Genomic DNA, 24,022 nt, shown 5'->3' with positions numbered 1-24,022 from the left:
AATCAGGAAACAGAAAATGCTGCTTTCTGTCTTTCTTCTCCTAAATAGCACTTAGACATATACCATTTCATAGTGCTTTACAGCCCTTTCTAAGCAGTTTACAAAGTCAGCATATTGCCCCCAACAATTTACCAATATAATATAATATATATATATATATATATATATATATTTAATATATATATATATTATAATAGAATCAGGAAACAGAAAATGCTGCTTTCTGTCTTTCTTCTCCTAAATAGCACTTAGACATATACCATTTCATAGTGCTTTACAGCCCTTTCTAAGCAGTTTACAAAGTCAGCATATTGCCCCCAACAATTTACCAATCTTGGAAGGATGGAAAGCTGAGTCAGCTTTGAGCCAGTGAGAATCTAACTCCTGGCAGTCAGCAGAATCGGCCTGCAATACTGCATTCTAACCACTGCACCACCATAGCTGCAAATGTTTGAATTATTAGTTTATTCATAGCATTAATAAAAGATAATTTTGCACTATATTTTTAAAATTGCATTAAGTTAGCAAAATCAGTTAAGTTTAATTGTGGTGGTAGTGGTGGTTGATGTTGCTACAAATCAGCGTTCAGATTTCCTTACAGCGAGAGGAGATTTGGAACTTTTAAGAATGTTAGTACATACATTTTATGAAATAACTTCTTCAGAATGTTACTGGCTGTTTGTAATTGCACCGCTTTTATAATGCTGAAAGAAGCATTGAAGCATTGTAAGTTGTGAGGAGGAGGAAGAGGAGGAAACTTATGAATTACATGCTGCATATTTGTAACCTCTTCAAACAAGTGGTGGGGTTTGGCTTAAAATAGTTCTTAATCAGGCGTGTGGTTTAAACAAAGACATTACAGTTGCTAATTTATTGTCTACAAATACTTACTATTGTCTACAAATAAGATGAAAAAATTTAAAATAAAAAATACTTGTATAGTTTTATCTGGCTGTGCCTCTTCAGTAATGTCACAACCCTACAAATACTCTAATTAGAAAGTGAAAATATCCTTAATTCAGAAAAATGATTACATTGGCTAAAATGATTTGTTTTACAAATTCTACATTTAACAGTGGTTTGTTATTTTTAGAATACGGAATCATAGCTTTGAGCTCTGCTCAAATGCTTATTGATTCATACTAATGCAAGATAAATTGATGCTATACTGCTGCTCAGGCTATCCCTGATTCCTTGCTTTTTCTAAATTCCTCCTCTCTGATGACTTACTTTGTACCAATGTGTCAATTCCTAACTGAGGATAGAGAAAAGCTATCTCACCACCACATACCAAGCCTTATATTTCTCCCCACAAAGTATAGCACACAACTGTTTTGCAGGAGAGTAAGTACAGTAGTTTAGAAAAACGCATACTGGCAAAACATATACTGTATAAAAAAATTAGTTGTCACTCAGAAAATTTCCTGTGTGCACAACATACTCCTTGCTCTGTTGGTGCATATTTGATGGTAAATGTTTTGATAGTTTACTTTTTTGTTACCAGTTTCCCTTCCATTTAGCGATCAGGTTTATACTTAAGCCCTGTGTTTTAAGCAGTGTGGAACTATACAGTAGTTTAACCTGAAGACATTCTTTTTAAAAAAGTTTCTTTCCTCTTAAACCTCACCAGATGGGCAGAGCATTAAAGAAATCAAGATTCCAGATTCAGCCATAAATTATATTAAAAGAAACCAGAATTTATAAGCCTAACTTTCAGTCATGCTTTGCATTGGAATTCTTTACTTTGTATATGTTTAGATAGTGAAACAAAGTACAATTATGTTGATTAAATACAGGCATAGTACTCTATGCAAACTATCCATTGTATTTGCTTGAATATTTTGCCCAGTTTTTCCAGTGCAGCTTTAAACTTTTCTTCTGTGGCAGCTTTCTAATAAATTAACAATATTTAAATGATTAATTTAGTCTTATTTTTTTAAAAATAGATCTCAGCAGGCATTTATGCAAAGTGGCTTGTCTCAACCATCTCCAGTGGTACTTTCGAGCACAGCTTTACACAACTTCCCAGCAGTGCAACATCAAGAACTGGCCAAAGCACAATCAAGTCTTGCATTTCAACAAACATCCAACACTCAGCCTATTCCAATCTTGTACGAGCACCAGTTAGGTCAGGCTTCAGGATTAGGAGGTTCCCAGCTTATTGATACACATCTACTCCAGGTAAGAAAAACAGTTGTTCCTAATATGGCTTCTGAAGCTTTGGAATTATTGCCTTTTTTGATGTAAAAAAAGGAAACAGAGATATATAAACATAGTTTATATGTTAAGTTTATGTTTAGTGTCCACGGTACAGAGATAAGATTTAGCTTTTAGAATTTAGTAATCCTGCAGTACTGTGACTTACATTGTGAACAGAGGCCCATTAATACTTGAAGAGATTGTTATTGATTCACCTAATACAATTCTCACTCTTAAGATTATCCTAAGGCTTTGCATGTTTTTCCCAACAAGACAGTGAACATTGACTTGGTGTATTAAAGACATTTCAGAACACATTGTTTTGTGTCTGTGGTTGGTTTAACCAGTTTGTTTTTACCTATAATTTTTTTTAAAAAATAAAGCTCAGATTACATTGTAAATCATAGGACTGCAGAATTATGAATAATTCTAAAGATTCATAAATTACTGTTAGTATTGTATCCACTACTGTTCAACAAATACATGCACTAAAAGAGGTTATTGGTTAGTTTGAAGTGAGGCATCATCATGTGCTGATCATATCCAGTGACACATTTCCATCCTGGATTAGGCTGAAAATGCCATGAAAATTATGGGCTGAGGGCCTTGATGTGACAAAAAAGACTGAAGTTAAGTCTGAATCAGTGTAGCAGGTGAAAGCTCTATCAGCCATATAACACCTAAGTTGCAAACACTGCATTGGCTATCAATTGATTTCTAAAATGCCGATTTTAACAAAGGTAGGTATTTTCAGGGCCTTCTTCAGGTAGAACTGTCCTATCCTATACACTTGCCTATAAATGCTTTATATTCCCCAGATGTAGGAGGTGAAAGGATTGGGGTCCCAGAAACAGATCTACACAGGAAGCGTAGCTATTTCTGGCATGACATGGTTTCCACACCCATAGCTACTTCATCATCATCCGTCCCAGAACCAGACATAATCTAGGCAGAGAGATACAACCTTGACCACATCTCCTACTTGGGTTGGAATTGAGATGCTCACCTGAGTATTGTTAGTGTACTTCCCTAGTGTCTTTATGCAGGTATTTAAAAATGGGCAGAAACTTGTAAACTGGTATCAACCTTCAACAAAGATTGTAGTGCTTGATGTCTCCCTTCAAACGGTATCTGAAATTTCTCAGTTAGGAAGGAGGAGACCCACTGCAGATAGTGCCCTCCCACTCTCAGTCTCGTAAACAGTCCAGAAGGGATTAAAGGTATGAAAATGTTGTAAGCTGTCCAGAATCACATATGTGTGAGTGGGCAGCTATATAAATTTGTTTAATAAATAAATAAAAGCTGCTGAGAAAAGATTCATATTCTCCCTTTCTGGTGTTCGCTTCTCATTGTCCATAAATCAATCAGCATGTACTCAGTTCGGTACCTGGCTTGAGCTCAGACTGAAAAGGTCCATATAATCCATTTCTTCCAGCTGATATTTTGTGATTACATTGTAAATGACTGTGGCTTCTTTAGATTCAACAGCCTGTATACCTCCAGCAAATAAATTGAAAGGAAGTCGTGTCAGCAATGATTCATGAACCTCATGATTAGATTATAGTCCTTGTGGACAGTCCTTGAAACTAGTCTGGAAGCTATAGCTAATGCAAAGGCTAGGCTTTTGACTGGAATATGACTCTGTGTTCTCTTTATACCTGTGCTGAAAGATTTGCCTTGACTTCTGGTCTATTACCAGCCAGGTTCAGGATGTTGCTTTTACAAAATCCTATACAACCTGAGAACAGCTTGTCTAAAGTAGTGTCTTTAGTTACATCCACTTTCTGTAAGCGCGTAATATATTTAGCATTGATCTTGTTGTCTTTGCGTTTGCTGCCTGGCAGACATAAAGAAATTAGCCTTCTCCAAAATAATAATGTTTATTTGGAATCACCTTCTCTTTGTGATGTGCCAGATTCAATACTGATGTATTTTGCTACACTTTTTGCATATATTCTACATCTCATATTAGGTTGATATGCCCTTCAAATATATGTTATCTACTTTTACCTATGCTTTTTCCACCCATAGTCTTTTGTTTGTGGTAGTCAACAGCAACCTATAAGCAAAATATTATAGGTTTTAGCAAAATATTTTGCTAAAACCTATGGTTGCAAATAAATGTTTTAGTGGTAGTAGTGAACTTTTAATGAAATGTCAGGATCAGGCATCTGGCATTCTCATGTAACTTAAGGACTTGCTCATTATTTTGATTACCCTGTCTGCGATCTGTTAGAGAGGTCTACAGATTTTTGGATTACAATTTGTTGGCATCATTGTTAAGTAATTATACCTAGAATGAGGTGACAGCCTCTCTTTCTCTACCAGTACCAATCCCACTGTTAAGAGAACTTTCAAAGCAATTCTTCACTGTAATCCTACCAGTTTAGAAATAATTCTAGCTAGCTTGGTTGATATGCAGTTTTGAGATTTCAACCACATCTTACAGTGCTTAGCTTTACGGCAAAAAAATTAATATATCAGGATATCTTAGACTTAGTTATAAGGCAAGTTTTAGAAGCACATACATGAATGTCGATATATTTAATGTTTTTTTTTCTGATTCAGCTGCCAGCTTATATATAAAAGGGATATTTGCTTTATAATAGCTACTTTTCCAAAGAGTAAAAACTACAGTAAGCAGAATTATTACAAATAATTATATGTTGACCTCTTTCTTCTCAGGCAAGAGCTACTCTTACCCAGGCCTCAAATTTGTATTCTGGACAGGTTCAACAACCAGGGCAGACAAGTTTCTATAATACTGCTCAGTCTCCCAGTACTCTCCAGCAGGTAAACTATGGCATGGTAAATTGCTTTCAATTTTTTAACTATCCATATGTGTGTGCTGTGTGTAATACTGTAGTTCAATGACAAGAGAATATTGCATTTTGTGCAAAGTAGATAGTGCTCTATATAGCAGAAATCTAAAACAATTCTTTAACCTGGAAGATTACAGGTAATCCCCAAGTTACAAGCGTTCACTCAATGCTCGTTTGAAGTTATGCAACCAGCGCCCCCCCCCCCTAGTGTTTACGAGCATGTCCCAAAATTACAGATATCACAGCACCATGGCAGTCATTTGCCCTTACGAACAACCACAGAGGCTCTACAACATTCACTCTATTCCCCACCCACCCCCACTGCTCCCCACAACTGCTTCCCCCTCCCTTCCTGCCACACTGGACTCACCTTGCAAAACCTGTCTCTCTGCTGCGGTTTCTTTCCCTTTGAGGAAGTGGAGAGTCGGCTTGGAAATGCTTTTCACACCGACAGTGGAAGCTCTGAGCGGGGAGGCATCGCGAGGCGAGTCCCCTTGCACCTGCGTGCTGGCGGCGGCAGCAGCAACAGCCGCCTGAGTGGCCACGATCCCCCCTCCCCAGCCAGCCACCCACTCTACCCAACCTACTCCTTGCCTGACCGGCCAGTGGCACAAACCCTGATTGCTCTTCTCCTTGTCATCCTCCCCACTCAAGCGGCGGTAGCTTGAGTTTCTCCGCTCTGTCCAAAAAGAAGGAAGTGGAGGCGCAGAGCAGGATTGCTCTCGATAAGGCCAGCACACGGAAACGAGCATCGCATCCCCGTCTTCTTGACAGCAAGAGGCAGAGGCCCCCTTTGACCCAGGCCTTTGGCCGCACAGGACAGATAGCCCCCAGCCAATCGGAAGCCATGGTGCTGCAGGGGGCCAGGCTGCGATGGGCAATCGCAGGGGCTGTGTTGTGGGGCAGCAGGCAAACGGCAGGAAGGAGGCATGGCCAAGGGTGGGAGCCTTCTGGTCCTAGACCCTTTTCAGCCTCTTGAGATAATTGTACTCAGAGTCTCAGATGAAAAGATTTCTGTTATTTCTATTTATTATCACTGCTGTGGCATTTGGTTGTTTCATGAAAGGTGGACAAGGGTACCACTGTATCTTGTGCTGAAAGCAGCTCTCATGAGCTAGACCAAGGGTACGCAACCTCGGCTCTTTTATGACTCATAAAAGTCCATGAGTCATAAAAGAGCTGAGGTTGCCTACCCCTGGTCTAGATATTTGTTACCAACAGAAAGTAGTTACCTGTAAGCAGTGCTTTTTTTGCAAAAGAAAAAGGTGCCGGAACTCACACATGTCATACAACCCACCTTGCCTACCCTACAAGGTTCCATCCAAAAAAGGTGCCGGAACTCCGTTCTGAGCGTTCTATGAGAAAAAAAGCCCTGCCTGTAAGGTTCTGCCTCAGCCATCTCCCTAGGAAAGCATGACTTTTGAAACTTCTAAAGCATCTTTTACTGAGAGAAAGTGATTGCAAAGAGCTCAGGCGGAATCTGAAGTTCTTGCACGCTAACATTAGGTTAATTTCCCATTGTCCAAACCCACCCCATGGCCCCAGTTCATCGAGCCAATCCGCTAAGCGTGAGGTTGTGAGAACTCCGAGCCAAAAAGGCGATAACAGGTTGGTCTCTGGCGCCACAACCTTGGTTACAGGCAGCAGCTGGCTGGAAAGGAGTCAAGCCAGATGGCCTTGAGGGCTCATTCCCCCCTCTCCCAATTCCCATGCAGGTACATCAAAGCGAAAGCAGAAACAAGATGGAAACATCTTCAATCCCCAAGCAGCACTTCCCCCTCCCCTCAGAATGGCAGTGTTCCTGTAGTGACCTGACAAGTTACCGAGAATGTGTTAGTAATGCTAGCACAATTCAGAAGAAAAGTGTTTTGCTGCTCTTGTGTTACTATCGTGCTTTCCAATTTCCAAACTCTTCAGATTTAAAATGATTTAGAGCAGAGGTCCCCAACCTTTTGGGCACCAGGGACCGGTTTTTCTGCAGACCGGAGAGGGCGTGATTTTGTGTGCTGCCTGCATCCCGCGGATGGGGCTTTTTTTGTTTGTGCGAACCAGTTGCTAGCATGCTGCGGCCCGGTACTGGTCCAGGGACCAGGTGTTGGGAACCTCTTGATTTAGAGGCCACATTCAGTTTGATAATATTTAAGATAATTCTGAGAAAAACGTTTTTTGATATGTTTGATTAAAATCCAAATAATGAATGAGAACCAGTTTGATTAAGCTTCTGGCCTAGAAAAGGGATAACCTAATCCTCCCTTAGGCATGACAGCAACTGCTTTAGGGTAGTCACTCTCAACCTTAGAAATAATGTATTGAGAAACCACTTCTAAAAATATTACTGAGAAAACTGCATGGACTTGCCTTATGTAGTCTCCAGGAGCCAAGATGGATTTGAAGGCAAATAACAAGAACAGTATGAATAGATTGTGGCAAGTATTAAAATCTGGCAATACAAAGGGAATGTTCTTCAGTATTTTAAAGTAGGTATTTGCCCAGCCATCCACTGAATCCAGTCATTTCTCCAATGGTTGGCCAGTTACCAGTTAATTACCTTCTTTTGAGGCAGAATTGTGGAGCATATAATCACAACTTCATCTGGAGAGACATTTATGAAAGAGAATAGGAATCCTGAAAATTCTCCGGGTCATCTCCTGGTATTAATCATTAACATTAGTTCAAAATATTGCAACTAGAATATAACCTGGAATTGATGTAAATGATGCACTGACTTCTGAGCAGATTTTCCAGTGTTGGCTCAAGCTCAAGGATTGAAGATTCCTTTCTCTCACCTGAGCATGCAGGCGTGATTCTTTTTTCAGATGCCTTTCACTGGATACCTTTGACGTGGAGTGATGGATGGCCATTGATGTAGTATCATCCAATTGCTCTATTTATTTAATGTCTTAGCTTTGTGTATGTGTAATTTTGGTTAATGACATCACTTTCATTTTTTAAATATTTTAATTGATTAGAATAGATTCTAATTGGTTATTTACTACTAGCCTTTTAAAAATATGTATAAATAAATACAATTAAGGGATCCTTCGTGATCTTTTGACTTTGGTTGTTTTCTTGCAGATATTTCATTACCCAAACTAGGTAATGTTTTCAGTGCTAGTGACTAGTTTGGGTAATGAAACATCTGCAAGAAAACAACCAAGATCAGAAAGCACCAAGGAACTCTCATTTCAGCCCTCAGCTACAAATATTCTCCTTTATTGGTAGTAAATAAAATTGCCCTGATTTTGCAAGTTCAGAATTTCCAAAGCACATATGCAACTAATAAACTGACATCCTATTTCCAAAATATGTATATTTACAGGAATCACAAACATAGAAGCGATTAAGTATAATATGGGGGAGTAATGGAACAATTTAATTTGTAATGAGCACGATCCACTTTGTCTGAAAAAAATGTTAATGTCTATTTAATTTCAAATTATTCTCTGCAACCTTAAAGGAATAGAAATACAAATATTTTTTTCTTCTGTGATTCATAAAGAAATAGTTGCAGGCTATATTGACAGTATCATATATGTATGGATATTTTCGTGTCATGTTCAAAAATGACAGTTTTGTTTTAATGCAGTTAATAAGCGTTCTGCTTGTCTGACATATTGTCATTTATTCCAGGTGACAGTACCTATACCAGGATCACAACTTCCTTTGCCCAACTTCGGATCAGCAGGCCAGCCTTTAATTGCGCTTCCACAATCCCTTCAACCTCCATTACAGCACACTCCACCACAGCCTCAGGCTCAAAGCCTGAGTCGGCCAGCACAAGTAGGTCAGCCTTTCAGAGGACTAATTCCAGCTGGAACTCAGCACAGCATTATAACTGGGAAGGTAAAGATATTCATGTTAATCTTACCATATGATAGCACAGAGGTTCCCAAACTTTCACAGCACTCTAGCAGTTCCCAAACTCTGCATTAGGGTGCTGCAACAAACTCACAATTCCATTATATAGTAAAATATCCCTGCAGCTTGCTACAACATCCAGGGAACTGCAGCACATAGTATGGGAACTACACCGATAGTAGATAATGAAGACTAACAATGATTGAATTGATTTAGAATTAATAAGCAGATAAAGTATCATACTTTAATTCCCAGTGACTGTTTCAACATTGACTATTCCCACCCCCTGCTCCTTCCTAAAAATGCTACTCTTGACTGTCTAAAATATGGATGAAGACTTTAGAAAAGGGAGATTGTGGCAGGGTGGATTTGATTTAAATCAAATTGATTTAAATCATAATTTTTAAAGAGCAACTGTCATCTCTGTTCCGCAGCAGCTCCTCCTGACCCACTGTTGACTCACCAACAGTCCCATTCACTTTCATGGGACGGCTGGTGATGCGGCAGTGACACAACAAGGTGAGGGACGTGGCAGGCATCAGGTGAGTGGATGCCCGCTAAGAGGCGCTGCCATGATGGATCTGAAATGACAGGTGCTCTTTAAATGTAAGGACTCATTCTTGCTGTTAATTAGAATCTTTAATATTATTACTTGCAGACAAAATGAAGGTTTCCTATTTAGAATAATAAGCTGTCAGGTTACTAAAACAGTGATATCAGAACCGATATTAGGTTAATAGGTTAATCACACATACCGTGTTTCCCCGAAAATTAGACCTACCCCCAAAATAAGACTTACCCTGTTTTTTTGGGGGGTGGACCTAATATAAGCCGTACTCCAAAAATAAGCCCTAGTTAGGACCCTGCCCACTCTGTCCCACCTCGCTGCCACACAAGGAGGGGGTGGGTGGAGCTAGGCCCAGTGCCCCCTCTGCTGTTTCGGAGCCGGGGGGAGGGGAGTGACGGCGAAAGTGAGTTTCTGGGACTAAAAAAACTTCAGTCAGACCTTCCAACTTCTTGTGGGGAAAAAAAAAGATCTCATGAGAAGTTGGAAGGTCTGATTGAACTTTTTTTAGTCCCACAAACTCCCATTTCCCTGCAGCGGGAGAGAAACGTGCCAGATCTGGAAAACAGATTAGTAAAGAAATGCTTTCAGGAAGAAAGAGGAGCTGGGGGGTGGTGCACCAAACCACAGCAGCGCTGGGAGGAGAAGCAGTGGGAAATGGGGCTGCCATTTCCAGAACAGAGAAGGGAGACATGGGGCGATGAAGGGCGGCACGCAAGGGCTCTTCTCTGCTCTGTACCGCTACGCAGAGCTGCTCCCCTTCCCATTCTCCATTCTCTCCAGTGGTGGCAACAGGGCTGGCGGAAGGAGGCGGCAGGGGAGGCTTGTGCTGCCTGGTCACTGCACAAGCCACGGGAGAGTTGGTGTAGGGGAAGGAGGCGGCTGTGAGGCGAAGCGTGAAGAAAGCCCCTCCAGCGGCAACACAGTGGCAGCGGAGCATTTCATCGTCACTCCCCTCTGGCTCCGAAACAGCGGAGGGGGACCAGGACTACCCCGCCCATCCTCTGTAGCACGGCAGTCTGGCTCAAGGAGGGGAGTGAAAAGGAAGGTCACCAAGCAAGGAATGGCCCGGCTGGTGGGGCCCTGAAGTAAGCGGGGGCATGGGGCAGCTCCACCAACGTCTCCACCTGCCTCGCCTCATTGCAACAGCAGCGCAATATGCCGTGTAACTGAATGAACCTTTATTGTCAAAGTACAACCATGTATACATTGAGATTGGCTGAGCCTCCCTTCGTGCTCCCACCCCCAACTTACAGTGACACAAACCCTCCATCTTATTACACCATGTGAGCTAATTGCACAATGCACCGGCCTCACAAGTCAATCATACATAAAGTTTATAAAATTTTATCCCATTCAAAAGCCTAACAGCCCATGGATAAAAGCTGTTTTTCAGCCTGTTGGTGTGGCTGGCTATACTCCTATATCTCCTACCCAATGGTAGGAGAGTAAAGAGATACCGTCCAGGGTGTGAGTCATCCCTGAGAATCTTCCTCACTCTTCCAAGGCAGCGAGCCCTAGCGATGTCATCCAGTGGTGTCAGGGAACAGCCCACAATGTCTTGTGCTGTGCTCACCACCCTCTGTGATGCCTTCCTATCTGCGGCTGTCAGACCAGCCTGGAAGCAGCGCAGCAGAAGAGGGGCCGGTAGCCATGCGGGCGTCTGGTGGACGGGGCTGTTGGTGCTGCCACCGCGAGGCAAGGCAGGTGTCACAAAAAATATAAGACATCCCCCCAAAATAAGACCTAATGCCTCTTTTGGAGGCTAAAATAATATAAGACCGGGTCTTACTTTCAGGGAAACACGATAGTTGGAGAACTGCTCAAATTCTTTTATTTAGTTAAAACACTTAGAGCCTGGTACAGATACATTTCTCTTCAAACAATCATACAGTTCGTAGCATACATAGATTTGCAAACCAATGGGATAAAAATATTCCTGAACTTTGTTTTATGATTTATCTCATGGTTAGTGTGAAATTTTGTGAATGCATCAATGCAGTGCATGTTATATCAGTTTGCAAAGCTTGGATTAATTGAATGAGTTTACCAAAAATGTAAAAAAGAAATCCGACTTTTTTATTTTTTAAAAAAATCAATTATTAAACCTTAGCATTATTAAATATATATTTAATATATATTTGTTTGTTTTATCCTATATAAGCTAGAGAGTGATGGATTTTAGAATTTATAGTTGTTAGTATATGGTTGTTTATGATTGCTTTTTTTTATATATACCTTGTATTTAGCTCTGGGAAGTCGGGAGGGGGGAGGGGGGGAGGTAGGGGGAAAGGAGGGAGGGGGGGAGGGGGGGTGGCGGGGGGAGGAGGGAGGGGGAAGGGGGGTTTTTTAAAGGAAAACTGTATTTTAAAACTTTTCAATAAAAAAAAAAATCAATTATTATCCACCCTGAATTGTGGCACATAGCCCCTGTTGACTAATGAATTCCATAGTAGCCTATTACAGATACTACTACATAGCCAAAATTGAACTGTTCTAAGCTGATAGGTTATAATGAAAATGAAACATTCTAAATTCTTTTCAAGAGTGAGAGTTAAAACAGTTCACCTTTGAGTAGGTTATGTCAGGAATGTATAAGCTACTGATATTCTTTGTATGGTTTAATAGGGTGAATACAAGGAAATTTACTATATTCAAAAGATGATTTATAATGATCTGTCTTAATGTTATTCCCAGAAAAGGAACTTTACTCAATTTTTTTTCTTGTTTCCAGCCCATATACCGTATATACTTGAGTATAAGCCGACTCGAGTATAAGCCGAGACCCCCAATTTCACCCCCAAAAACTGGAAAAAGTTGGTGACTTGAGTATAAGCCGATCCGCCGTTCTGCAAGCCTCCGCCGCCGGCTGCTTCGTTCCGCAGCGGAAAGAAGCAGGCAGGCTGCTTCGTTCCGCAGTGGAAAGAAGCAGCCTGCTTCGTTCAGGCTGCTTCGTTCCACAGCGGAAAGAAGCAGGCAGGCAGGGGGCGGAGGAACGGAGACCCGGCGACGTTTGGGGAGGTTTGGGCGCCTCTCCAAATATCCCCAAACGTCGCCGGGTCTCCGTTCCTCTGTGCCCTGCCTGCCTGCTTCTTTCCACAGCGGAAAGAAGCAGGCAGGCAGGGGGCGGAGGAACGGAGACCCGGCGACGTTTGGGGAGGTTTGGGCGCCTCTCCAAATATCCCCAAACGTCGCCGGGTCTCCGTTCCTCTGTGCCCTGCCTGCCTGCTTCTTTCCACAGCGGAAAGAAGCAGGCAGGCAGGGGGCGGAGGAACGGAGACCCGGCGACGTTTGGGGAGGTTTGGGCGCCTCTCCAAATATCCCCAAACGTCGCCGGGTCTCCGTTCCTCTGTGCCCTGCCTGCCTGCTTCTTTCCGCTGTGGAAAGAAGCAGGCAGGCAGGGCACAGAGGAACGGAGACCCGGCGACGTTTGGGGATATTTGGAGAGGCGCCCAAACCTCCCCAAACGTCGCCGGGTCTCCGTTCCTCCGCCCCCTGCCTGCCTGCTTCTTTCCGCTGTGGAAAGAAGCAGGCAGGCAGGGCACAGAGGAACGGAGACCCGGCGACGTTTGGGGATATTTGGAGAGGCGCCCAAACCTCCCCAAACGTCGCCGGGTCTCCGTTCCTCCGCCCCCTGCCTGCCTGCTTCTTTCCGCTGTGGAAAGAAGCAGGCAGGCAGGGCGCAGAGGAACGGAGACCCGGCTTCGTTTGGGGAGGTTTGGGGAGGTGCGCGCGCACCTCCCCAAACCTCCCCAAACTTCGGCAGGTCTCCGGACGGCGGTGGCTTGGGAGAGGTGAGCGCGATCCCGGAAGCTCCAAAGCCTCGGCCGCACACAAGTCCTCGGTAAGTTTTTTTGTTGACTGGAGTATAAGCCGAAGTGGAATTTTTCAGCCCAAAAAGTGGGCTGAAAAATTCGGCTTATACTCAAGTATATACGGTATTTGAAGATATAGATGGAAATGTGCATTTGTTTCTTAATTTTTTAGGAAGGTGCAGGGGTGGGAATAACCAACGTTGAAACAGTCAGTGGGAATTAAAGTACAATACATTAACTGCTCATTAAGTCTAAACTAATTCGATCATTGTTAGTATTCATTATCTATCGTTTGTCGTCGGCTTGCACACATAGTTGGCTTGCACACATTGCTGTTGCTTATTTTCTCTCAAACTGCATTCCTGCAAAATCATTTTTGAATGGATAACTTAAGAGTGATCTCTTGTTTGGTTTACCCCACTTTTTCATTTGAGCTGCGTGCATCTGGGATAGCAACCTGATGTATCTAAATAAAATGATCTACTACTTTGTTAAGAAATGCTTAAGTAAGGACGTACATCAATTTTTATTGCCATTTTACTGAAGGACTTTAAATTTCCTCTAGTTAAATGAGTATGACCTGATAAACGTATTAGTATTTTATGTTGTACTATAAATAACCTTGCTGTTTTTCTTCAGATGTCGGAAATGGATTTGAAGGCTTTTGCAAGTGGCATTGATAAGCCAGGCACACCTCCAGTTTCTGGACGAAGCACCACCCCAACTTCTAGCCCCTTCCGGTAAACAAGTGTTTTCAACCAAGTCAACTGTATAGATTGTGATCAAGAGAAAAGAGGGGAAATTTGGTATTGAATTAAACTTTAATATAGCAGTGCCCTTTTAATAACAGAAATGGAAATACAAGAATTCTGAATGAATAAGGGTGATAATTCAGAGAAACATTTGACTTTATTTGTTGATAAGATTATAGTTAATGAAAATTACCGTTAACATAACTTTCCCCATGTCCTCCAGGGATGAAAGGAACTCCCAGAAATCCTAACTAGCATAGGGCCAAAAAAGAATTTCAGAAGCAGAAGGCCAAAACCTTTAAGGAAAACCGTAAGAGTTTCTTTAAACATATTCAAAGCACAGAACTGGGCAGGAAAGCAAGTGGACTCATAGAGGAATAAAAATAGCACATAGAGTGCAAAGAAATTGAATTAGGTTTTTTTTTAACCTACTGCCTTTATTATTAAAATGGTAAGTGAGCTATTTGAGCTTGGATTAACTTTCAGGGAGGCAAATTGAGATAATAAAGGTATTTTAGGGTTCTAGGGGATCAGTCCAGGAGTACTTAAGGAACTCAAAGAATGCTGAACTTCTAGCAAAACTATGTAACTTGTCCTTCACATTGACTTCAGAACACAACACTAGAAGATAGTCATTATGATGTCATTTTTTAAAGAGTCACAGGAAAGTATAGGCCAGTCATCCTAACATCTGTTGTGTGCAGATAGATATAAGTGATAATGGAAAAAAGGACATAAAGCAATAAGCCCTTTCTCAGCAAAAATCACAATGGCAAATTTTGCCTCACCAACTTTCTGGGCATTTTAGGAATGTAAATGGGCACATCGATCAAAATTAGGCAGAGCAGAGATTAAAATTGACAGAACAGAAGATGAAGTCACCATTTCACAATATAGAGACATGGAGTTTGCATCGCGTATAAGAGGTTTGAAAGAGAACCCCAAAGAAAATTTGGAATGGGAAGTGGTGCAAGCAGTGGCTCCTGTCTTGAAATGTGAACCTGAAGAATTAGTTAAAGAGATGGATAAGACATTTATGGTTAATTCCTGGATTGCCAGACAGAAAAATTTACCTAGAGATGTAGTGATTTACTTCTCCAGGAGATCAATTAGAAATGCAATTATCCAGGCTTTTTACCGAGAAAGATTCCAAATTGCAGGCCAAGATATTATAATTTTAAAGGAGATACCCCCAAAAATTCTTAGAAAAAGGAAAGACTTCGCCTTTCTGTCTGATGAGCTTAAGAAGCGACAAATTCAGTTTAGATGGGAAATACCCATTGGAATTGTGGTGAATTATTAAATTAAAATTAAATTAAATTAAATTATGCAGGGACGAGGTATAGGCTGGATACAATTTTAAAAGCAAAAGATTTTTATACTACTGTCAGGTTTGTATATTTAAAAAATCTGACATTTTTCTTCAAAAGCTGCTGAATATACTTAGTAGGCATGAGAGAAGATGATCTGTTATTTTGTGGGTTACAGACTGATTTAAAAAAAGTGTAGGTACTCCTCAACCTATAACAGTTCGTTAATGGGTGTTAGAACTTAGAACGGCACTGAAAAAAGTGACTTATGACCCTTTTTCACACAACCATTGCAGCATCCCCATGGATAAGTGGTTTGCATTTGTTTGCTTGACAAATGACTCACTTTTATGATGGTTGCAATGTCCTGAGATCATGGGATCCCCTTTTGCGAACTTCTGACAAGCAAAGCCAACGAGGAAACCAGATTCACTTACTAACCATGTTACTAATTTAACAACTGCAGTGATTCACTTCACAAGTGTGGCGAGAAAAGTCTTAAAATGGGGCAAAATTCACTTAACAAGTTTCTCACTTAGCAACATAAATTTTGGGCTCAATTGTGGTCATACATTGAGGACAACCTGTAGTTGGAATAAGTGAGCAATACTCTTGGTGGAGGGAAATGAGTGGAGTCTCTCAAGGATCTGCATTGGTACTCGTGCTTTTTAAATTGTTCCGAAATTTTCTTAATGTGATAGAAAACAAAAGAGAGAGTGAAGAGCTCCAAAACGATCTCTTTGATCAGCCAAATGGCAAGCTCAGTTCCATCTGCAGTGGTGGAATCTGACACTCATGGGAAAGCTCAGTGAAGATATCAACTCAAGTGTACAGTAGTTGCAAAAAATGCCACACTAGACATCATTAGGAGGAGTATTGAAAATAAAGCTGTCGACATACTAATGCCATTGCACAAACGTGTGGTAAATTTCAGTTAAACGCTGAATGAATTTCTGATTGCCACGTTTGAAGAAAAATACAGTAGAACTGAAAAGGTGCAGAAGAGGGCAACCAAAATTATTGGGGCCCTGTATTATGAGAAAAGCACAGGACTTTTGAGATTCCAACATTTAAAAAGCCATCTGGATATAGAATATGAATATGATCAAGGTGTATAAAGTTATATGGTATTAGGATCACAAGTCATTCAATAAAGTGGAAGGTTGCAGTGTCCCAGGATCATGTGATTGTCTTTTGCAACCTTCTAATAAAGTCAGTGGGAAAGTCATATTCACTTAACAACCGTGTTACTAACTTAACTCCAGTGATTCACTTAACAACCGTGACAAGAAAGATCATAAAATGGGGCAAAATTCATTTAACAATGTTTGGCTTAGCAACAGAAATTCTGGGCTCAGTTGTGGTCGTAGGTTAAAGACTACCTGTAGTCGTTATAAGAGATTTTTGGTTGAACTCCAAATATTACATAGATGAAACAATTACTGAGCATCTCTTATTTAGGGCTTTTTATAGTCTGCTAAAGGAACGATACGGACAATTTTGTTAGCCCTGGTGTTATGCTAAGCTCTGACCCACTGATTTCAAACTTATCCAAATTAAGTCTTATATTCTTCTTATTTCAGTATGTTTCTGTTCCCCCTGAAAGGTTTAATTCACCACTTCCGTCTGCAGGAGGGTGGGGCAAAAGTCTCCCTCCTTCTCACTTTCAGAGGCTTTTTGCTTCTTCGGTTTTTTCCCCCCAGGATATCAGTTTCCAAATAGAAGAGAAAAAATCGCTGTTCTTACCCAGTTCTAAACACATTGTTTACAGTCAGCTTAAAGGAGTACTTTTCCATTTCGGTTGCTTGTAGCTTGGGCTAGACTCAGAAGTTGAGCTAGCCTCTTCTCCTGCCAGCTTCTGGAGGGCTTTTCCCAAGCTGATCGGATTGACCACCGTCTCTCTGCAATCAGCGGGACTTCTGTGTTGCCTCTCTGGGGCAACTTCAGGCCCATTTAGGGTCCCCTGTCAGGTAAAAATCAGCCGCAGGGAGCGGAGCCCCGTGATCCCTCGGCTGCTGTGATACTGCGCAAAACTGGAAGTTCTTCTAAGCTCTAAGATTTACAGAAGCCTATGAACTAGTGAAAATGGAAAAGCCACTCTTTTTGAAAACCAAAAAAGACAAGTGTCTTGCCAACATTTTTGGAACATATTGCTTCCTTGAAAGACAGAAAGCAGACAAAGGAAGTGCAAAGGAAGTAGGAAACTGGCTTCCTAAGATCTTCTTACATCCCTATGACAGAGGTCCCCAATCTTTTGGGCACCAGGGACCGATTAGGTGGAGAGAGGTTTTTCCACGGACCGGAGGGGGCTGGTTTTATGTGCTGCCTGCATCCTGTGGATGGGGCTTTCCTTGTTTGTGTGGACCAGTTGCTGGCATGCCGCCCCCCGGTACTAGTCCACAGATTGGGGGTTGGGGACCCCTGCCCTATGAGGAGGAGAAGATTGCTCTTATAGAATAATTCTTCTTTCAACTAGTGACCATCATGCCATACTGCAAACTACTTTTTGAAATAAATTTTAATTTACAAAAACAGCTGTTTGGTAGTGCTATCAGGAAAAAATTTGTTGGATTTACAGTGCATTAGATTCTGGCCATTATTACTGAAGAATTGTAGTTTAAAAGGATGGTGAGTTAAATAATGGAAGGGTTTGGATAGGATTAAGGTGATATACAGTGTAGAGATTACTAGATTTTATATATTGGTTAGACTAAAACCAATTGTCAAATACATGTACTGGCTGGATTAAGAGTTCTTAATATTTTAATATAACTGTATTTAAGGGTAGTCATTAATGTTCTAAGCAGTTGTGGGATTTTATGAAGTTAAGTTAGCAGCATCGTAGAGAAATTTGTTTTCTAGAAGAGATCACACTACCAAGAGAAAATTAGAAATGTATAGTAATACACTCTCAAGGCCTTTTGTTGTATTGGAGAATTTTTCAAAGATATGCGTTGATTTCAGGGTACATTACCTTAACCTGAGTCTAGATTGTCTTCCTGTATAGAAATCCAGAAACTAAGATTTTATTGATTTAAAGCCTTAGTTAATAACTTAATTGTTCAAAAGCCCAATTGTATCATTTAGAAAGACAATGAACATCAAGTACTCTGCTTCTATTGAGCATGAGTAGACTAACATAAAGAAATTAAACTTTCATTAATTGGAAGATATACAGGAGTTCAGCATTTATATTCATTGTAATCCAAAAGAATTACCAAAGCTTTATTATTCTCATTATGTAGCTAAAAGTATTAAATACGATTTTATATGAATCTCATGGTGATGGCAGACTATACTGTTAATGCACATTTCGTTCCATAATCTGAAACTATCATTTACTTTATGCCTATTTTTCCTCTGGATAAGGTAGAAATATGAACATTAGAAGAATTGGTGTCATTTGTAATATATTACCTAACAATGTATTTTCTCTTCAAGGGCTGTCTCTACAAGTCCAAATAGTCAGACCAATAAAATGAACACCATTATTTACCAGAAGCAATTTCAATCAGCAGCTGTGAGAATGACTCAACCATTTCCTCCTCAGTTTGCACCACAGGTGGGCAGCAGCTGGTTTTCTGCAGTGGGATGGGATATTCAGCAGCTTGATTTTGTTGATTTTGAATTAAGACTTCCTGGATCCTGAAATAAGTCAGATACTTTATTCAGTATGCTTTCTATAAATTACAATTAATGTGCGTGTTTTAGTATCTGGAGTATTCTGTTTCAGTTATATCTCTGCTCGTGAAGTTGAGAAATTGAAAAGCAAATGGATGACCACAGACTTCCCCACATGGCTCTCATTATAATCTAAGGTTAATCGTTTGAAGAGAGAGAGAGAGACAAAATAGCCTGCCAGAGAAGGGCTTCATGTCTCCAGCAACTGTTTACTATGTAATGTCTCCTGTGCAGAAAGAATGGGAATTATCAGAGGGCAAAGGTCGCTCTGCATAACCTCCACCATTTCACTCAGATTGTACAGAAACTCATAGTGATTGTTTTGCCCTTAGTGACTTACATGAAATGCAGCTGTGAAGTAGATTTCTAAAATAGCTATAGTTGGTAGGGGGGGAAAAAGCCACACCAATCCCTCTTTAAAAGAATGCCAATGCTGTAAAGCTTCTAATAGGGAGAGATGAGGTGTATACTTTTGACTTGAGACTGCCTTGGATATTGCATATAAAATTTGCAGCTGCTGGATATTGCCTAGAGGCATAAATCTCTGTTCTAACAGTTCCTGCATCTTTGATATATTTGAGGAGGCCCTTCTGTTTTCCCCTCTTGGTCCTTGATGTGCTACTACAGTTTTTAAGCACAGCATCCTTAAGATTTTCCCACATTGAATTTTCCAAACACAGCCAATCTGACCAGAAAAAGTGAACCCACTACTTGGCACTGTTAAATAACAGAGGCATGCTCCCTGCAGAAAAGCCACCGTATGATCAGGTTGGCAGTTTGCTAACAGCTAAATGTCTCTCTTTGTTGTTGTTGTTTTTTCCCCCCACTTAGATCCTCTCTCAGCCTAACCTGGTCCCTCCATTGGTAAGAGCCCCACATACTAACACCTTCCCAGCACCCGTTCAGAGGCCGCCAGTGGCACTGGCTAGTCAGATGCCACCTCAGATGACCACAGGTCTTTTGAGCCACCCTCGATTGCCACATGTGGCGAGGGGTCCTTGTGGATCATTCTCTGGAGTCAGAGGCAATCAGGCCCAGGCTGCGATGAAGGCTGAACAAGACATAAAGGTTAGTATTTTTGGATGGCCATGCTGTGTTAACCACAGTTACCGTCTTAACAACTTACAAGGCGAGATACTATTCTTTGTTTAAGATGCAGATTTCCCTCTCTGAAGTGGCCAAATAGAAACAGCAGAACCCTTCACTAAGCTTCCAGCAATAGCTTTAGTTCACCTACTTATTTGTAATGCAGTCTAAGACCTGGTCAATTGTATTCATTCTCTGTGTTTTTCTCTTTTTTTTTCAAGTCTAAAACCAAGCAAACCCACCCATAGCTGCATTTCACTCCGTAAAATTGGTAGAAAAGCACTTGGAGACTCTTTTTCAATGAAACCTTTTTTCCCTTAATTTGAGCTGTCTTGCAAAGTCCATGTGGGGATGTCATAAAAGCAGAAAGAATTTAAAATCAGTGAGCCTATGTGGTTGCAAGCGATGGTATCGCTTGCTTAATCTTTTCCATTATTTTCATTCATGAAAGTGTTAATCTAAAAAAAAAGTGAGATCACTTTGATTTATCAACACACGTGTTTTGTTCAAGCCCCAGCTGGTGGATATATGAATTAATCTTAAGTAACTTTTAATTGACTTATGTGTGTGCTATTCTGTTTTCAAAACACAGCATCGGGAAAAGCATAGGATTGCGTATCAAGTTAGTAAAAAAGAACAAATGAATATTAGATTAATAAAACTAGAACAAATACAGTTATTTAGAACCAGCATCATAAATGTGCTAGTTGGCTAAGCAAGAAAAAGGATATAGATTTTGTACCAGGCAAGTTTCTCAAGGGCCCTTTTTGGGAGGGGTTTCAGGTATAAAAAGTTAGAGGCATATTATGGCCCCATTGTGCCTCTTACGCTAATTTTCTTTGCCCCACCTATTCTGAGACCACAAAAGAGCTCTTAAGTTTACTTTCTGCATGTTTTGTGTTCGATAATTTCAGACAGACAAAACTTCAAATACTTATTTCAGAGCATGGCTTATCAATAGATGTCTCTCTGAGTAGTCTCGCTGTCCTTATCTTGATGAATTTACAGTATCCAAGGAGGGAAACATTTGAAGAAAGTATGAACTTACAGTCTGTGATAAATATCTAGTCACTCTGTGCATTAAAAGTGCTATTTTCATACTGTATGAAAACTGCTTAATATTATATGTCTTGTCTGTCAATTTAAATTACTATTTGTGATAACAGTATTCGAAATCATGACTGAACCTCTTAATTCTTATAGTACTTATAGTAGAATTTAGACATAAGGGAATGTAAAAACAGTGCTGGGAAATATCAATAAGAGTTGAAGTCCATAGAATGAAAGGCAACTATCATAAAGCATATTCCCAAGAAATTCCCAAGATTGGGCTATTATTATAACAGGTTATACTAGATTCCATTTTTGAAAAGTATTACTGGGATATTTTTTTTAAAAAAAAAAAGAACTTAATGAGCAGAATTAAGTACCTATGGTTGTTTGGGACTACTTTGTTTAATGTCACCATCCTTTTTTATTAAGGCCAAGCAGAGAGCAGAAGTCATTCAGTCAACGCAGAGATTTTTCTCTGAGCAGCAGCAAAGCAAGCCACCTGGAGGCAAAATACAGAAGGTGGGTGACAATGGGAATAAAGCTCCAGAGGCAGTAACAGACTCCACCTCTGGAATCTGTCAAGACAAAGTAGAAGAGAAACAGAATGCTACAACAGCACCCAAGCCTATTAGAACTGGTCCAATCAAACCTCAAGCCATCAAGACAGAAGAAACAAAATCATAAGTGATGTGTCTACATACCAATATGAAGAGTGAAATGACAGCCGAACAAAGGGCAAGACATACCTGTTCAAAGCTATGAGTAGCAAAAAACAGAGACAGATGCGATCAGCTGTGAGTGCTAATCATTTGGAATGTGGGACTTTTCTATGGGACATTTTGTATGCCATTGCATGAATGAATGTGATCAATCAGAATTGAAGCACCTGTCTGCTTTTTAAGTGGTGCAAAACTAAATAATGCTCCTGAGGCATTTTATTAGCCAAAGGTAAACATTCTCCTTTTTGCTGCTGATTTATTTAGAGAAGATGGGCAGATCGGAGAAGACCACGCTGGATGGAACACTGGGATTGATTTTGTGCTTCTCATGTCCAAATGAGATGTTCTTTCAGAATGGAGCAGGAGAGTTTATGACCATGAGTAAAGTCATAAAGAGCAGCTTAATCACCCCCCCACTTTCCCCCTACTTCTCATTACACACCATTTCATTTTGTAAATGTTTGATGTCAGATTTCCAAGAAAGGCAGGAGGTGGCTGCTACTATAAGTTTGATTATGGTGCTGAATTTAACTGAAAAAAAATGTTAATTGCTTCTCCATGTTAATATAATATCAGAAGGGCAGATTTGGGAGGCTCCCTTATATTGCCAGTTACATTGAGCTAGAACTAGACAGTGCTTGAGAAGAAAGCATTTGGCCTTAAAATGCTTCAATTAATGTGAGTATAAAGCAACAAGCATTTGATTTTGGGCCACAAAAACCAGATATTTATATCAGAACTGCATCACACTTTCTTTCTGCTCATTGTGCTGGAAAATAGAATCAAGTCCAATAATGCCGCCTTAATTGTATCCTTTAGTAGTATAGCTGTAGGAAAAGTACTGTACGATAACTTCTGTGAATGTAAAATATCTCATTCCTGCTTACAATATGTAGTTGTGACTGTGCTATAGCAGAGCTGTATAATGAAGTTATTCAGACTTTTCAAGACAATTGGAGGGCCCCCACATGGCACATCATACAGAACTATTTTCCCTGACAATTTTCCCAACACCTTTCTGGAACAAAGAACGAATCAACAACAAAAAAAGTGTAATGTGTATAATTTTGTTCAGATGATGGCAAAATCTGGAAAAGTCTGTTGCTGCTATTGGTGCCTAGTGAAATGCTGTTGGTTATCTTTTTTATATAAATATTATAATTTGCATTTTTTTTGGAAATTTAACTGTGATGTCAGCCTTGGAGAAAGATATCCACTTGTACTGTGAGTTGGCATTGTACAGAAATTAACAGCCATATTGGTCTAGAAAAGTTTAAACTTTTTTTTTCATTTGTACAGGGGTAACGCACTGTATTAAATATGTAAGGTCTTATTTACATGGGTTTGATTACAGAAACTAATAAAATATTCTCTACATAAAATATTGGCCCATGTTTTGTACTTAAATTGGTCCCTAGGAGTTATGGACTTAATCCTTGTTTTGGGAAACCATCTATTTTATCAGTTCTGTTCTTACAAGCCTAATTCCAAAGAGGAGAAACTCACAAAACTCTTTTGTGTGATAAGTGAGAAAATTATGTCGCATTCCAAAGGGATCTTTAAAGTGGGCACCTGAGCATAGTGTAAGAGCACTTTTGTACAGAAAACATCCCACTTAATCCTTATCCTTAAATAGAAGGATTTCTGCATGGCATGCACCCAACCAATCTTGTGTAAAATAACGCCATAGGGAGGCAATCTTTTTTTTTACTTCATTTGACATAGCTGAATTGAATCAAGCAATTGCTTATTTTAAAAATCTATATTCTAACTTTCAACCAGTTCCCAGGACTGAGTACCAATAATAACTAAAATTGGGGAAAAATTAAAACATGATAAATCAGCATAGGTAAAGGTAAAGGTTCCCCCGCACATGCATGCTAGTCGTTTCCATCTCTAGGGGCCGGTGCTCATCTCCATTTCAAAGCCAAAGAGCCAGCGCTTGTCCGAGGACGTCTCCGTGGTCATGTGGCCGGCATGACTAGATGCCAAAGGCGCACGGAACGCTGTTACCTTCCCACCGTAGTGGTCCCTATTTTTCTACTTGCATTTTTAATATGCTTTCGAACTGCTAGGTTGGCAGAAGCTGGGACGAGTGACAGGCGCTCACTCTGCTACGCGGCACTCGGGATTCGACCCGCCAAACTGCCGACCTTCTGATC

The 24,022-nt window shown here is 40.4% G+C and overlaps 1 protein-coding gene and 1 long non-coding RNA gene across 9 annotated transcripts in view; one reads left to right on the top strand and one right to left on the bottom strand.

Annotated features, from left to right (window-relative positions):
- PRRC2C (proline rich coiled-coil 2C) overlaps positions 1-23,242 on the top strand; it is a 99,019-nt gene extending 75,777 nt beyond the window's left edge. For 4 of the 8 annotated variants that reach the window (XM_081323997.1, XM_081323994.1, XM_081323995.1 and 1 more), the window contains 7 exons: positions 1,947-2,181; positions 4,885-5,007; positions 8,652-8,864; positions 13,899-13,999; positions 18,763-18,883; positions 19,834-20,070; positions 21,571-23,242. In XM_081323997.1, the coding sequence (XP_081180123.1) occupies positions 1,947-2,181; positions 4,885-5,007; positions 8,652-8,864; positions 13,899-13,999; positions 18,763-18,883; positions 19,834-20,070; positions 21,571-21,825 (1,285 nt within the window). In that variant the 3' untranslated portion in view covers positions 21,826-23,242. Of the gene's footprint in view, positions 1-1,946; positions 2,182-4,884; positions 5,008-8,651; positions 8,865-13,898; positions 14,000-18,762; positions 18,884-19,833; positions 20,071-21,002; positions 21,081-21,570 lie in introns of those variants that run through there. The other 4 variants (XM_081323996.1, XM_081323998.1, XM_081324000.1 and 1 more) reach the window with 4 other exon arrangements.
- LOC308665780 lies at positions 8,722-21,646 on the bottom strand. The gene is made up of 3 exons (XR_014025960.1): positions 21,519-21,646; positions 18,818-18,966; positions 8,722-8,856 (listed from the first exon to the last, which is right to left on the bottom strand). It is a non-coding gene; the product is annotated as an uncharacterized lncRNA (long non-coding RNA).
- Positions 23,243-24,022: the final 780 nt, after the last annotated feature.

This window comes from Vipera berus (assembly GCF_964194415.1).
Source record: "Vipera berus genome assembly, chromosome: 3".
NCBI classification, from domain to species: domain Eukaryota; kingdom Metazoa; phylum Chordata; class Lepidosauria; order Squamata; family Viperidae; genus Vipera; species Vipera berus.
The sequence above is the reverse complement of the archived record's forward strand: the minus strand, read 5'-3'. Positions and strand labels throughout refer to the sequence as shown.